The sequence below is a fragment of the Amia ocellicauda genome, chromosome 8 (genome assembly GCF_036373705.1).
Source record: "Amia ocellicauda isolate fAmiCal2 chromosome 8, fAmiCal2.hap1, whole genome shotgun sequence".
Classification (NCBI taxonomy): domain Eukaryota; kingdom Metazoa; phylum Chordata; class Actinopteri; order Amiiformes; family Amiidae; genus Amia; species Amia ocellicauda.
This window is the reverse complement of record NC_089857.1, coordinates 30,575,296-30,588,282: the sequence shown is the minus strand read 5'-3', so window position 1 is coordinate 30,588,282 and position 12,987 is coordinate 30,575,296. Positions and strand designations below refer to the sequence as shown.

Below are 12,987 nucleotides of genomic sequence, written 5' to 3'. Positions count from 1 at the left end.
TTCAAAGTATAATCTCCAGTGTGTATTATATCCAGACTGTCTTTAATTGTTGAGTCTCTGCTTCTGTTCCTTTTTATTTGAACTCCCTTTAAAATTAGCATGTGTTGTATCCTCCAGTAAACTGAGGGGGGCATTACTAACCAGAAAAGCCCATGTATTAATGACACGAACTGATACAAAAAAGCAACACCACACATAAAGCTAAGCTATAGATATACCATTTGATTAAGTCTTTGTATATTATTTGTGGTGTGTGTGTGTGTGTGTGTGTGTGTGTGTGTGTGTGTGTGTGTGTGTGTGTGTGTGTGTGTGTGATCGTGTGACCGGGGATATACTCTCTATGCCTGCTTTTTTTTGTTGTTGTTTTCTTTTGGACTCTATTTGGAAGTTGAACCTTAAGAAGCCTGGTTGGAATTAACTGCACATGACTGTTGATAAGGGATGAAATAGACTATAATGTATATCATTCCCTTTAATGGAGTTGCTTACTTTGTTCTCCAAGGTGTCATTTAGGAACTAGCTGGAGCTGAAATCTGAGATTAAATTTACACTTATCTTTTTCAATGTCATAATTGATGTCTGTTTACCTTGTGATATTTTAGTATCTGCACTGACTTTTCTACAGAAAAGCACAGATATATCCCTTATGAATTATGTATATTTTCCCAAAACACCAACGAAGAAAGAAAAATCTTCTGCACTGAAGACGAGGAAAAGGTTAGCTGTAAAATATTTTTTGCTGGAAATAATTGTATGGTTTAGACTATAAATTACTGAAAACACTTGCATCCTTTATGTACAAATTATCCAGATGAGTGGTCAGAACACATCAGTACAGTCATTAAATAAGGGTTTCAAAAGGACTAGAACTCTGATACATTTCTGCAGATAGGTCCTATGTGAGTTACAGCAATACTGCTGAAGTTCAATGTGAAATTATTGGTAGTTTATAAAATTAAATACATAAATTAAGCAAACAATAACACAAGTGCAAATTGAATTCAAATTAGATTTGTTTAATTTGAGTATTTGAAGCCAGTGCTAAATGTTTCCAGCACTTGTCTATGAACTAGATGAAGGCTAAAAGAGATAAACACATACACACACAAATATACATATAAAAATGTATACACATATGGATAGCCATATTACATACATTATATTAAACTGAGAAGCCCATACCAAGATTATTTAAGTCTGTGTAACATCCTACAAGCAGGATATGAAATACACAGAAACACAGCAGTATCTATTTTGCTTTTTGCATCATGCTGGGCCTAATTATTTTCTCTTAAATTAAATCCACATTTTAATTACTGTAGAATAATTCTGGTACAGTATGAAGTTTCATAGTTTGACTTAAAAATCATTATACACCACTACAATACTCTGAATAAACAACTTATACCAGATAAGTATTGATTTTTTATTAATTCATAACATTCCTGAAAAACAGACACCTGATGTGATGTATAGTTCTGTCCGTTTTGTTTTAAGTAGCAATTACTGTACTCTGTGCTGGAAAGTCTTCTATTAAGTAGGACTGAAAACTGAGGTCAGACATATTAGGTGCAACTTCATGTAGACTGACTTGGACAATTCCCTGTTCTCAATTTAATTTCAGACCACACAAATGAAATGTATTTGACTTATTTTCTGCATATATAACTTCAAATGATTTACAGAATTTCCACAAAGCTGGTTTGACTGGTGTCGGCTTTCTAGTGCTTTAGCAGATTTAAAGGATAACATTTCTTGTTTAAGACCTACAAACGACACTTCAAGGACAAGTTATACAAGTATAATGTGGCAGTCAGTGACATTTCATATACAGCTTCACAAACTCAGTTGGAAATACTGCAGAATAGTAAATTAATATGATTGCATAAGTTATAAGATCAGACACTATGAGATGAGATGTGACACACCAGGCATTCAACAATGTGGCAAAACGTTTTTCAATGTTTTTTATTTTGTTCATGAATATTAACCAGTAACTATGATTGAGCTGTCTTGCTATTAATATGTATTGGTGGTGGTGAAAATGTTTCTTACCTTTGTGTTCATTTTTTGATTGTTTACTGCCATCAAGAGAGTTTTCGGTGACTCAGAACTTTCCTGTTGTGACTTTAAAAGAAAATGTACAACAGTCAGAAAGCTGCGATTTCTGTAATCTTCTTAACAATTGTGGACCCTCTGAGAGAGTGGCAGGTGTGATGTGAGGTTTAGTAATCATAAGAATATTTTATTGTTAATGTGAAACAATCTGCTTCTTTAAGGTAGGGGCCATACAAAAATAAAAGACCATAACTCCCACAAAAACACTTGACAATCATATTTAATTTTACTGATCCCTGCTTTATCTAATGTGACTTACATTCAAAATAATCACTGGCTTATTACATTTCTAGACACATACAAAGTGGAAATGCACTACTATTTTATTAAGTTGTGCTCATAACTGGTGTTTTACTTGCCAATCGGTGGCTGATGACCGTTTTCCTTAATTTAAAAGAAAGTCTGCAACCGGCATATTTATACAACCAAAACATAAAAAAATATATTTTCATATATATATATTATATCAGCAGCAGCAGAAACCCTCCCCAAGATGTTTCAATTTGTTTTGATGTACAGTGTCTCTTTTCCAGGTCAAGCTTCTTATTTCATCTTCCCATCTTTTATGTGGTCTGCTGGGTATTTTTGCATCTCTTGAGATCCATTCTATAGCTTCTTTTGTCCCGCTCTAGTCTGTTCTTCTTTCAATACAGATGGAGAACATACAGAAGAAGAGTGAAAATGGGATGGAGTACATTTGGAAGAAATAGTACACTATTTAAAGAAAATCTACACAAATGTCTGCAGAGAAAAGTATTTGATCAATCAGCTCTGGAATCTGGCCACTAAACTGATACATGCTTAGAAGAACAAGAAAGGACAGGAAAACAATATGCATAGTATATTATGCAGAATTAAAAACATATCTGTTATTGTTTTAATATTGATCTGCATACATCCGATGCAATGCACAATCACAATCTACTAATCTACTAATAAAAACAGGAGACATGCTAATAAAGGAGATGTGTTCTTAAAGGAGGCTTAAACAGTAAGCATAGATTACACTGTTCAACAATATGGATTGACTATTCACACCCCAGTCTGTATCCATTTCTTACTAATAACTCTGAAGGCTATTATCCTATATAAATCACAATCGTGTCACCTTGGTGGAAATGCATTTCCTTTTTTAATTGTAACAGCAGAGCAATATCCACAATCTTTGGTAATTGAATTAAAAATATACTATGAAAATAGTAACATTTATAAGAACCCACCATATATCTTTGAGTCAGATGAACATTCTCTCTACAGTGGTCAGTGATTGTCTAATTGTATAGATGTGAAGAAAATGTGAGGCTCCAATTATAACTAATTATTAAAACCGCAAACCTATTTTTAAGAAGGGAACCAACCTTCTTTGGGGAGAGGGGAAATAACAACATTACATCAATAATTATTATTTAGTACAGCAGAAGTCAAAATGTAACTTACAGTACTCACAGGAACTATAAAAGTCTATTACTTCCCTATTGCAGAGAATCCTAAAGTGAACTTTGTTCTTCAGGATGACCTCTTAAGAGTGGTAAGGAACTGTAATAAGGTGCGTAAAGTATATTAAGCATTGTTATTGTTTTTAATATTGCTATACACTATGCAATGCATGCAATACCTTAAAAAAAAACTTGAAACAAACATCTTTAAGCCTATTATTATTATTTTCCCATTAAAATAATAAGGACAGATGTATGTACTGGATCCTTTTAACAGAAGTTTCCACATTTGTCTTCTCTGTACCACAGCAGCCCAATTATGTTTCCCACATTGACCCTCCACATTTTGTTTTTCAAGAACTGTTCAGCACCATTGCTTCTGCATGAAAATGAATGTGCATTTGCTGTATGACATGAATATGTGAATATGTTTCCCAAGGACTTCCCAACTACTCGTGCCTTAGCTGGCGCACAATGCACAAAGAATCGCATATGGACAAAACAAAACAAACAAACAAGCAAACAAACAAAAAGATGTATAATATGCACGGTCAGTAAAAAAAAAAAAAAAAAAAAAAAAAAAGGAGGCCATTTTGTATGTGGTGTTGAGTCTGTGCATGTCTGTGTATTTCTGTGTTCACGTCAGGAGCAGGAAGCGTGTCTTTGTGCCTATGAGAGCAGAGCCAGAGGAAGAGTGTGTGTGCGCTTCTGAGCTGAGCCGTAGTAACAACACCCTAATCCATCTTCTCATTTCTGCCAACCCGTACTGTCGCTTCCCTCCAGCCAAGGTTCCCTCTGTGCCATGGATGGGTAAGTGAAAATAACATTTCATCATGTTTTGATGCTGTACAATACCATTCAAGATGTTCTATATACAATCTATACATGTACAGATTTTAAAATATCGACATATATATTTGATTAGGTGCATTCAATCTGTGAACAATCCAATTGCAATACAACACCCTTGCATTCGGTACATACAGTGTTTTATTCGCAATTCAGCCCAGTGTGAGAGTGTCTTTGGTCCCCGGTTTTAGTTTATTTAAATTTGTCTTCTGTGCGTATCTGCTTGTATTGCACCGTGTGAAAGTGAAAGGCAGACTGGGAGGAAGAGGACGAGGATGAGCGCCAGCCGCATTCGATCGAAGTTGATGTTCGAAAGGTTTCTGCTTGGACTGACCTGGGGATCATGGCTGTTATTATTGGGCTGGATGGCAGACTTTAAACGAGTGGAAGAATGGCATCAGGCCGCACCATGTGCCAGACTTTCTTTCCTCCCTCTGTCCGAGCGGGTTTTGATTGTTTATAATAAAAGTTAGAGGAAGCATGCAGCCTTCTTCTTTCTTATCCCCCCCCCCCACACCTCAAATGTGTCCTAGGTTAAGACTAGACTGGTCTGTGTTGTGCTTTTCCTTCCCGATCTATGACCATGCAATTTGGCTATTTGTCAGTGTTTCGTGCTACATTCATTTAGCTTTAAATCACAGACGATCCTGTATTCTTGGTGAAATGAAATGCTGCCATTTTAAGATTAGCGAGGGGCGTTACTAATGTAGCTACATCTCGGGAAAACATTGCAATAGGCTACACTGTATCATCATACTGAACACAAACTTACTAACCTCTATATTCAGCGGTAATTAGAGCAGTGGAACAGGATCTTACAATAGATATAGATTGTTAACATGGTGCACGACTGATATATTCATATAGAAAGCTGTGTTTATGGTTTGTGGGCGGGGAATACTTGTTTCTGTATAAAAATGGACTTGCACGGACGACGGGTTTAAATCGGTCGTTCAATTAGTGTGAAACGAGCCCCGTACGGGTCAGTCTGGCGTGTTATTTCAATGCAGTCGACTACATTTATGTAATGCGGGGCGGCAACTAAATGAGATCCGGATTGTCATAACACGAAAAAGTTGACTGGTTTGCACCTAAAACAATGCACTGTGTTATACTGCCCAAATATATGACGTATGCTTTATTTGACAAGGAACTCTTGCATTATTGATCATATATTGTGTGTGTTTATATCGATATCTATCTCTATATAGGTATAGTATATGTACTGAACTAAGTATGGGGCATTTTATAGTCTCACCCAGTCCAGGACGTTTTTTTTTTTTTTTTTTAATTAATAACATGTTTAATATGGTAATGTTTTACGATCCGTGACGTTTCATGTTCCCTCTGCTTTGACCGATTGTTCGTGACGTCACTGTGCTTTGACGTATCCAAAATTAAAAAAAGTACAGTTTGAACAAAATTCAGTTGTTAACTAAATACAAGTACTGTAACGTTGTTAGTACATCCTGGTCGCTTCCTTAATTTCACATAAAGCATTGAAGAGAAACAAAGTGTGTTCTGGTGAAGAAAATGAGGTTCATTACGCTAGAGTTGACCTTTCAACCGCATCCATTATCGACACCCAGGACAGCAGGGACAATAAAATATGGTAATACGCTCTACTGATGAATACATTTTAAATATTATAATATGTTAAGAAAACACGAACAGTTGGACTCCTTAACAACCCCCCTAGGGCCTCGATATTAAAATGAATTTCCCTATAACTAACCTGTTATGCAAGAGGAAAGTTCTGTGTTTTGGGATTACAATACCTACCTTGTATGGTTTAGATTATATTTTAGTGGCATGTGTGTGCATTTTTAAGACTTACTTTTTAACATTTTATATTCATAATTACTGTTAAGTTTTGTTTTTAGTGAAGTGGTAATTTCATTCTAAAAAGAAAATGCAGACAAACAGGGTTTTAACAGCTTTTAGAAACTAAAAATAAAACTGTTGCGTTCTCAAGTTGAAAACATATTTAGTATTTAATCAAATATATATAACAATGAATAAATGACATGGAGCAGTGTTGGTCATACTTACACTTGAAATTAACCCATATTGTTCACTAGTCTGCTAGCTTTGTGGTAGGTGCTTGATAAGTAATCCCCAGTGTTTCAAAGATACGTACATTCATGTCTTGCTCTTTATGCTTTAGAAACAATTGAACTAATTGGCTTCTGTGTACTTCTTGGCTTAATATTTAGTTTCTTTGTTTATGTATGTGTAGCCAATAAATACATGTATTGTACAATAACCAATTTTTTTTTTATTGTGGTGATAAATTTGTGTTTGTGAGGGCTACCACTTTAAATATATATATTTTTTCTTTGGGAGGGGGGATCCCTTGTAGGATTAAAGGTGTTAAATACAATTATTTAATTTGAATGACTTCACATCCTGAGGTCAGCAAACTCGCTTAATGGAACATTTTCCCAAGACCTAGGTTGTGAAAACCAAGATTTGAGGTCTGTAGGCTTAATAAATCCACAGTATTTCTACACAGCCTGAAAAAGAAAAAAACCCTGAAACAATCAAAAACACAAGGAAGTAAAAATAACATTTACAAAGCCACATTGGTAGCTTCATGTTTGAGACTCGAGGATACTGCACCAAACTCCTTTCATTCCTCAAGATCTTTCAAGGCTGGAAACTGATTTAGTGCGTGTGGGTGGTGTTTGTCCGACCCTATCCAAGTCATGTTGGGGGAGGAGAACTCCCAACCTGTTCGACCTGCTCAGTAATGTCTGGAAGAGGGCAATGGCGTGTACCGTGAAGATTATGTTGTCAAGTTACACATGGTCAAGTTAACTCTTGTCCCTCAAACTGTGACTTCGATATTGTATTGTGTGACCTATTGTATTGTGTATCCTCCTTCAGTGGAATACCATGGGCTGGAAATGCAGAGGGGCAAGAAAATGGTCATGTACTCTATTGTTTGCAAATTCCAAACCAGTGAAAATGCAGTGAATTTTGTTGTATTTTCTAACGGGGAAAGGCGTTGAGGGTATTAACCAATGTAGGCATTATTTTTTTCATGATTGATGGTTTTAAAATTCCTATACATGATTTGTAAGGCATTATTTCCTTGTTGTTGAAAATCACACAGCATCATTATTGCCACCCTGTCATGTGATATTAGTGTGACGGATGGCCAGAGCTAGATCTCACTGAACCGCCTGTCTACTTTGCCTGGACCTTTCTGCTCCATTGTAAAAGTGCAATTGAAGGTGTGTTTTAATATAGGTTATGAACTGGTAGTTTAGTCTTTGTGGTCAGCTGAAAAAACAAGGATACACGAGATTCCCCTCTTTTAGTTAAACAATGCATTTTTTTGCTTGGTTGATATTTTTTTCTCAATAAACATAAGTAGCAAGGCTCACATTGTTTTTTTTTTTTTTTTTTTTTTTTTTTTAAACATGAATAAGATGTTGAAAATATGAGCCTCAAATCAATAATATATTTCCTTGAAGGTTTCCCTTTAAAGCCACAGGGTTTTGTAGTCTCTGCAGATGTGGGGGTGGGGTGTTTTGCTACATTCCAGAGCTTTCAAGGTTTCAATATTGTCATAGCATAGGGTTCGCTAATTGATGTGTTTGTGAAATTGGTGTTTTTGTTGCCCTTCTTGGTCCCATATAAAGAAAAATGCCTAACAAAATGAACTTGTGTGCTTAGGGGGAGGTATAACTACTGCCATCTAAAGCCTAGCATTTCTGAAGAAAATCTTTCTACTTTGAGTTCATCCAGTTTATAAGTGTTTTAAAAATATATACCATTAACTCTGAATTACAGGACAAAAAGCCTGCTTAAAATTTTAAGTTGAGCTCTAAAATGATGTGAAATTTGTATCCATCTCAAGGTGTGTGTTTATATGCATTTACTTGTAAAGCTGGTGTTATTTAAATTACGCATTTTAGGTTAAGGGTACATATGCTTAGCTTTGAATACTTATAGTATTTGTATGTTGTGCATACTTTCTACTCATGGATAATACACCATAATACATTTTTAATGCACCCATTTATTCTAAATGATAATGTAGAACTGCTCTCAACATGTTCAGTTATAAGACGTAAGTATTGTTGTGAAAAGAGGGGCAGTATATTATCTAAGTGAATGATAAATCCTCTGCAATCTTGAGCAAGTGCATCCGTGCATTCCTGATTTTAAATAATATTGAGAACAAGCATTACATTTTGCTTAATTTAAAATATTGTGTGGAAGATATTGTATAAATTGACTGTGCTGTTATTGTAAAGAAAGACAACATAATGAAATTAGCTATACAAACAACTTGTTATAACAGGTAAGTATTAAACAGCAGTTATAATTATGTATGTGATATTTTAAAAAATGTGTTTGTATTGCAAATAGAAGAGAATTGTTCACACCAGTAATTCTGGAATACAAAAACTATTAATAAAACAAATTCAAATAGCACAATTGCTACTGGTACAAGTATAACTATATGATTATCTGCAATATCTGCCTTGTAGCTCAATACTGATTCCTTAACATTAGTTCTAGTCTATCTGCTGTTTGTGTATAATGACATTTCTCTGTACTTTTAGAAGAAAAGGCATATGTTATACATGTTTGAGTGTACAGTAGATCTGCATCATTTGGTTGTTTTGTAATCTCTTGGTCTGAAAATCTACCACTTTATGGCCTACTTCTTCCTCAGAATATGAGGCATTTATGGGTTCAGCTGTTACTATTTGCTGCTGTTTATCTTTTGCTTCATTACTTCTGGTAGGGGCGTGTCATCTGTGCTTTTTAAGGGAATGCGTGGTGCTCATATGCACAAAACAGTCACTCTGGTTTTAACAGTATTTTTGGAAAAGTATATCATAGTCTGTTTTTAAACCTATACAAAATGGTCATATTGGTGTTTAATGTGCCCTTTAATAGCACACAAGATGAGGGGTCTTTGTACATTATGAAATGTGTTAAGGCAAGAATGCAAATTAAAGACTAAGGAATTGGTGATAATGTAGAGTTACGAAATCCACTACAGTGTACTGTTTTTTAATACCTTGCATAGGGTAAGAAAAAAGTGAATTCCCGAAGAGTAAGGCATTTTATTGTACTTTTATTTCTGTTTTATAATGAAGGCATTTTGTGTTAAATTAAGTTCTGCTTGAAAAATAAAACTTCCATAATATTTTCCTTCTTTTTATGTTTTATGTACCTTGCAGGGATAGTCAATCTTCATGGTCCGTAAATGTCAGAAAGGTTAGGTAGCAGTATGGAGAAATTGCAGAATGATTTTCAACATAGCTATGGCTGTCCTTATGTTGATTCACTGTCTTTATTCCTTCAGACTTGTAAAACCAGTTCTTACACTTGGTATCAATTCATGTGTTTCACAAAACCTTGAATGTCTGTGCCTCTGTCATAGCATGAAAAAAGGGTGAATGATAGTAATTGCAATCCAGCATCGTTTGTTTCCATTTAAAAATCAATACCAATTGCATGGCCATCTTTCTGGAAATGTTTCCATTAAATCCATATCAATTTGAGCTGTGCAAGCTGATTGTCAGAATCGGTGCCATTTGTGAAAACCATATTAGTATTGTTGGTGGACTTCTTATAAAATACTTTATTATATCATTTCTAACACAAATTTAAAGTGTAACTAAACTTACATAGTTAATGGAATAGTAGGATAATTAAGCTAAAAGAAAACCCTGATTTCATGGAAGAAATGAACCATACGATACAGGCTTGTGGCTTTAGGCACCTGCTGCGATTTCAGAGTGGAACAACAAGTTCTAGTGTTCTTCATCACCTCACATCAGTGGACATTGAGTTCCTGAAATATGTATTACTCTCCAGTAACTCAATGAATATTTATGTGCCTACTGTTCTCTTAAGGAGGGCCTATATAATTCCTTCTAAGCAAACCTTGTCCTTCCATTTGTGTAGTTAGGTGTTTTAGTAGAGTTTTTCTCACCATCATGGCTGGTTACCTCTTCGCTCTTTTGTACATTTGTAAATATCTCACATTGTACTTTCAAAGTGTCTAACTGTCTTGACAATGCTAGTAGTCTTTACAATGAAGACCACTATGCATATTAGTCAAATGAAGATGGACCACTAATGTAGTTTTGCATGGTCCATAGATCATAAGTGTTCACCTCATTTGCAGCTGATGGAATGATTCTTAAAATTGATTTCTGCAAAAAATTGTATGTGTGAACCAAACATGAATGCTACAAGAGGGAAAATGGTTGCATGAACCTAGTGGGAAATTTGTAGCATTTTGTGTGCTTTTCAGTGCCACAAAGAGTTAGAGCTTTTATATAGTGCTGAAATTGATACCTTATTCCGAGATATAGAACTAATTTAGACAAAGCTAAATGTTGTCTGATATAAGAAGAAACCTTGGAAATAGTTTTTGTTTTAAATGTTGTAGACGTATTATAAACACTCCTCAGACGTGCCAATAATGCCTTAGATTGTTCCGCCAGATTGTCATTTTCAGTATTTTCTTTGTGCAATATGTGCAGTACTAGAATAAACCATACTGCTGTAATTAATTAATCAGTTTCTTATTCTCTGTGTGAAAAATACTTGATTCTGATTGGTCCTTTCACTGTGTAGTTGTTTTCAGCAAGTTACATCTTGGTAAGCAAAAGCAGCAGTTAGTCTACGTTCTGCCTCATGTAATGAAAACCGTATTATTACTTACAAACTAATTAAGTACATTTATATTTTAGAAGACATGATTGAGCGATATTGTATGGTAATTGTATATTTAAAAAGGAGCTACATTTTTGATACGGTACAAATAAAATCTAGTGCAAGACATCAGCAACTGTAGTTGCATGCAATAAATTAACTAGAGAAGTTCCGTCAATGTCACTCCCATCACATTCCAATTTATTATTTGCTCATATCCAGTGTGTGAAACCTCCTATCACTCCTGCCTTTTGTTCAACATTAAAGGCTGATTCACCATGTACATTTATTGTTTGTACGCTAATATAGATTTCTGTCACATCAAATATGTGACTACTGAAGTGATACACAAAGCAGAAACAAACACAGTCAAATATATAGTAATATATATTACAGGTGCAGATGGGTCTTAAAAAAAAAAAGCCTAAACCACTCTAGTAGATTTGCAGTGCTCATTTTAATATGCCATGACTCTGTGCTAGTACTAGGAGGCATACGGACATCAGCTTGTATTGTGCAGATGTTCTTTGAATAGTGATCAAAGCAATACTCATGGGGTTTTATGCACAACCCCTGTTGTAATCATCAAAGGGTTAATATTAGTGGTGTTACAACCGTCCTTTTCTTCTTTAAATATTTGAAATCTTTAACTACAGCTCTTTCTTCTTCGATATTGCTCCCATCTGGGGGTTGGTGTACCAATTTCCTGCCTCAGTCTTTTTTCTGACAAATTCCAGCGGAAGGCCAGTCTCCCCAAAGACGGGCAATCTCTCACTTTCAGACAAAGCTGTTCACAGGATCTCAGCTACTTGTGAAAAAAAAGTGGAAATGGCAGAAGTGTCTTATAGTTTCTCCATGTAAACCAGCCATCTCAGCCTAAAATAAAGTAAAATCAGCTTATAAGGAAATTTGAGCTGAACCCTGCTTCATATACACTGGTTGTCAGAATGATCTTTTAAATCATACTGAAGTCCAAATAATGAAGGGGAAACTAGTTTTACTGGTATTTTACTGGTATTTTAATTAGTCCCATTAAAATATTGTACCTTGTAGCAGTGTACATTGACATTTGTCAGAGGGCAGCTAGCAGCTTTCAAATCATGAAATAATAGGGAAAATAAATCTGCTGGTTCATCATTATTATTTAGATATAAAGCACAATTCATGTTGAAAAAGCCATCCCCACACACTGCACAAACCAGCTTAAAGATTACAATTAGTCAGCAGCAGATGTATCACAACACACTATTTTGACTAAAACACTGACTAATGCAGCGATTATGACAAATATGACCCAGAATGCAAAAAGCAAGAGCAACTGCAAACCAAAAACACAATTCAGCTAAATCAGTTGTGAACACCAGAATAAAAACCAACAAAACATGAACAGTACAAATGGCAAAATCCAATAAAAGCATTTTTAAACATGCATGCTTTTAATTTGCATCTCATGTCTCATAATATTAGCTTGACTGATCTCACAGCAGTAGCAACAATATGTAAGCCCTACCCAGAAGATCTGAAATAGCGACAGGGCATATATGGGACCAGCAGCTCTGACAGATAAGGTGGGGCGAGGTTATGCAAACATTTATCAACCAAGGTTAAAACTGTAATGTCTACCCTGAAATGCATAGGAAACCAATGAAGAGAAACAAATGAGTGGAGTGATATCATTGCAGTGCTTTGATTGACTTGTAGAGGCTTGACTGCAGCCTTCTGAACCCCTTGCAGCTGAAGAGTTCTCTGGCATCCAATAAGTATGGAGCTACAATAGTCAAGTCTAGAAATAACCACTGAATAGACAATTGAATAACCTGCAAGACAGTAGAGGTGTACAGTATGGTAGAGGAGGGATGTGTGGTATGGGAGTCTCCAATAAAGGAGGTAA

The 12,987-nt window shown here is 35.3% G+C and overlaps 1 protein-coding gene across 10 annotated transcripts in view; it reads left to right on the top strand.

Annotated features, from left to right (window-relative positions):
• The first annotated feature begins 4,156 nt into the window (after positions 1–4,156).
• The window catches only part of ptbp3 (polypyrimidine tract binding protein 3), a 76,983-nt gene continuing 68,152 nt past the window's right edge, over positions 4,157–12,987 (top strand). For 5 of the 10 annotated variants that reach the window (XM_066711035.1, XM_066711030.1, XM_066711031.1 and 2 more), the window contains exon 1: positions 4,240–4,364. Coding sequence is in view for 4 of the 10 variants with exons in the window: in XM_066711026.1 (XP_066567123.1) it covers positions 4,172–4,364 (193 nt within the window). In the remaining 6 variants the exon portion in view is untranslated. Of the gene's footprint in view, positions 4,365–12,987 lie in introns of all 10 variants that reach the window. The other 5 variants (XM_066711026.1, XM_066711025.1, XM_066711028.1 and 2 more) reach the window with 3 other exon arrangements.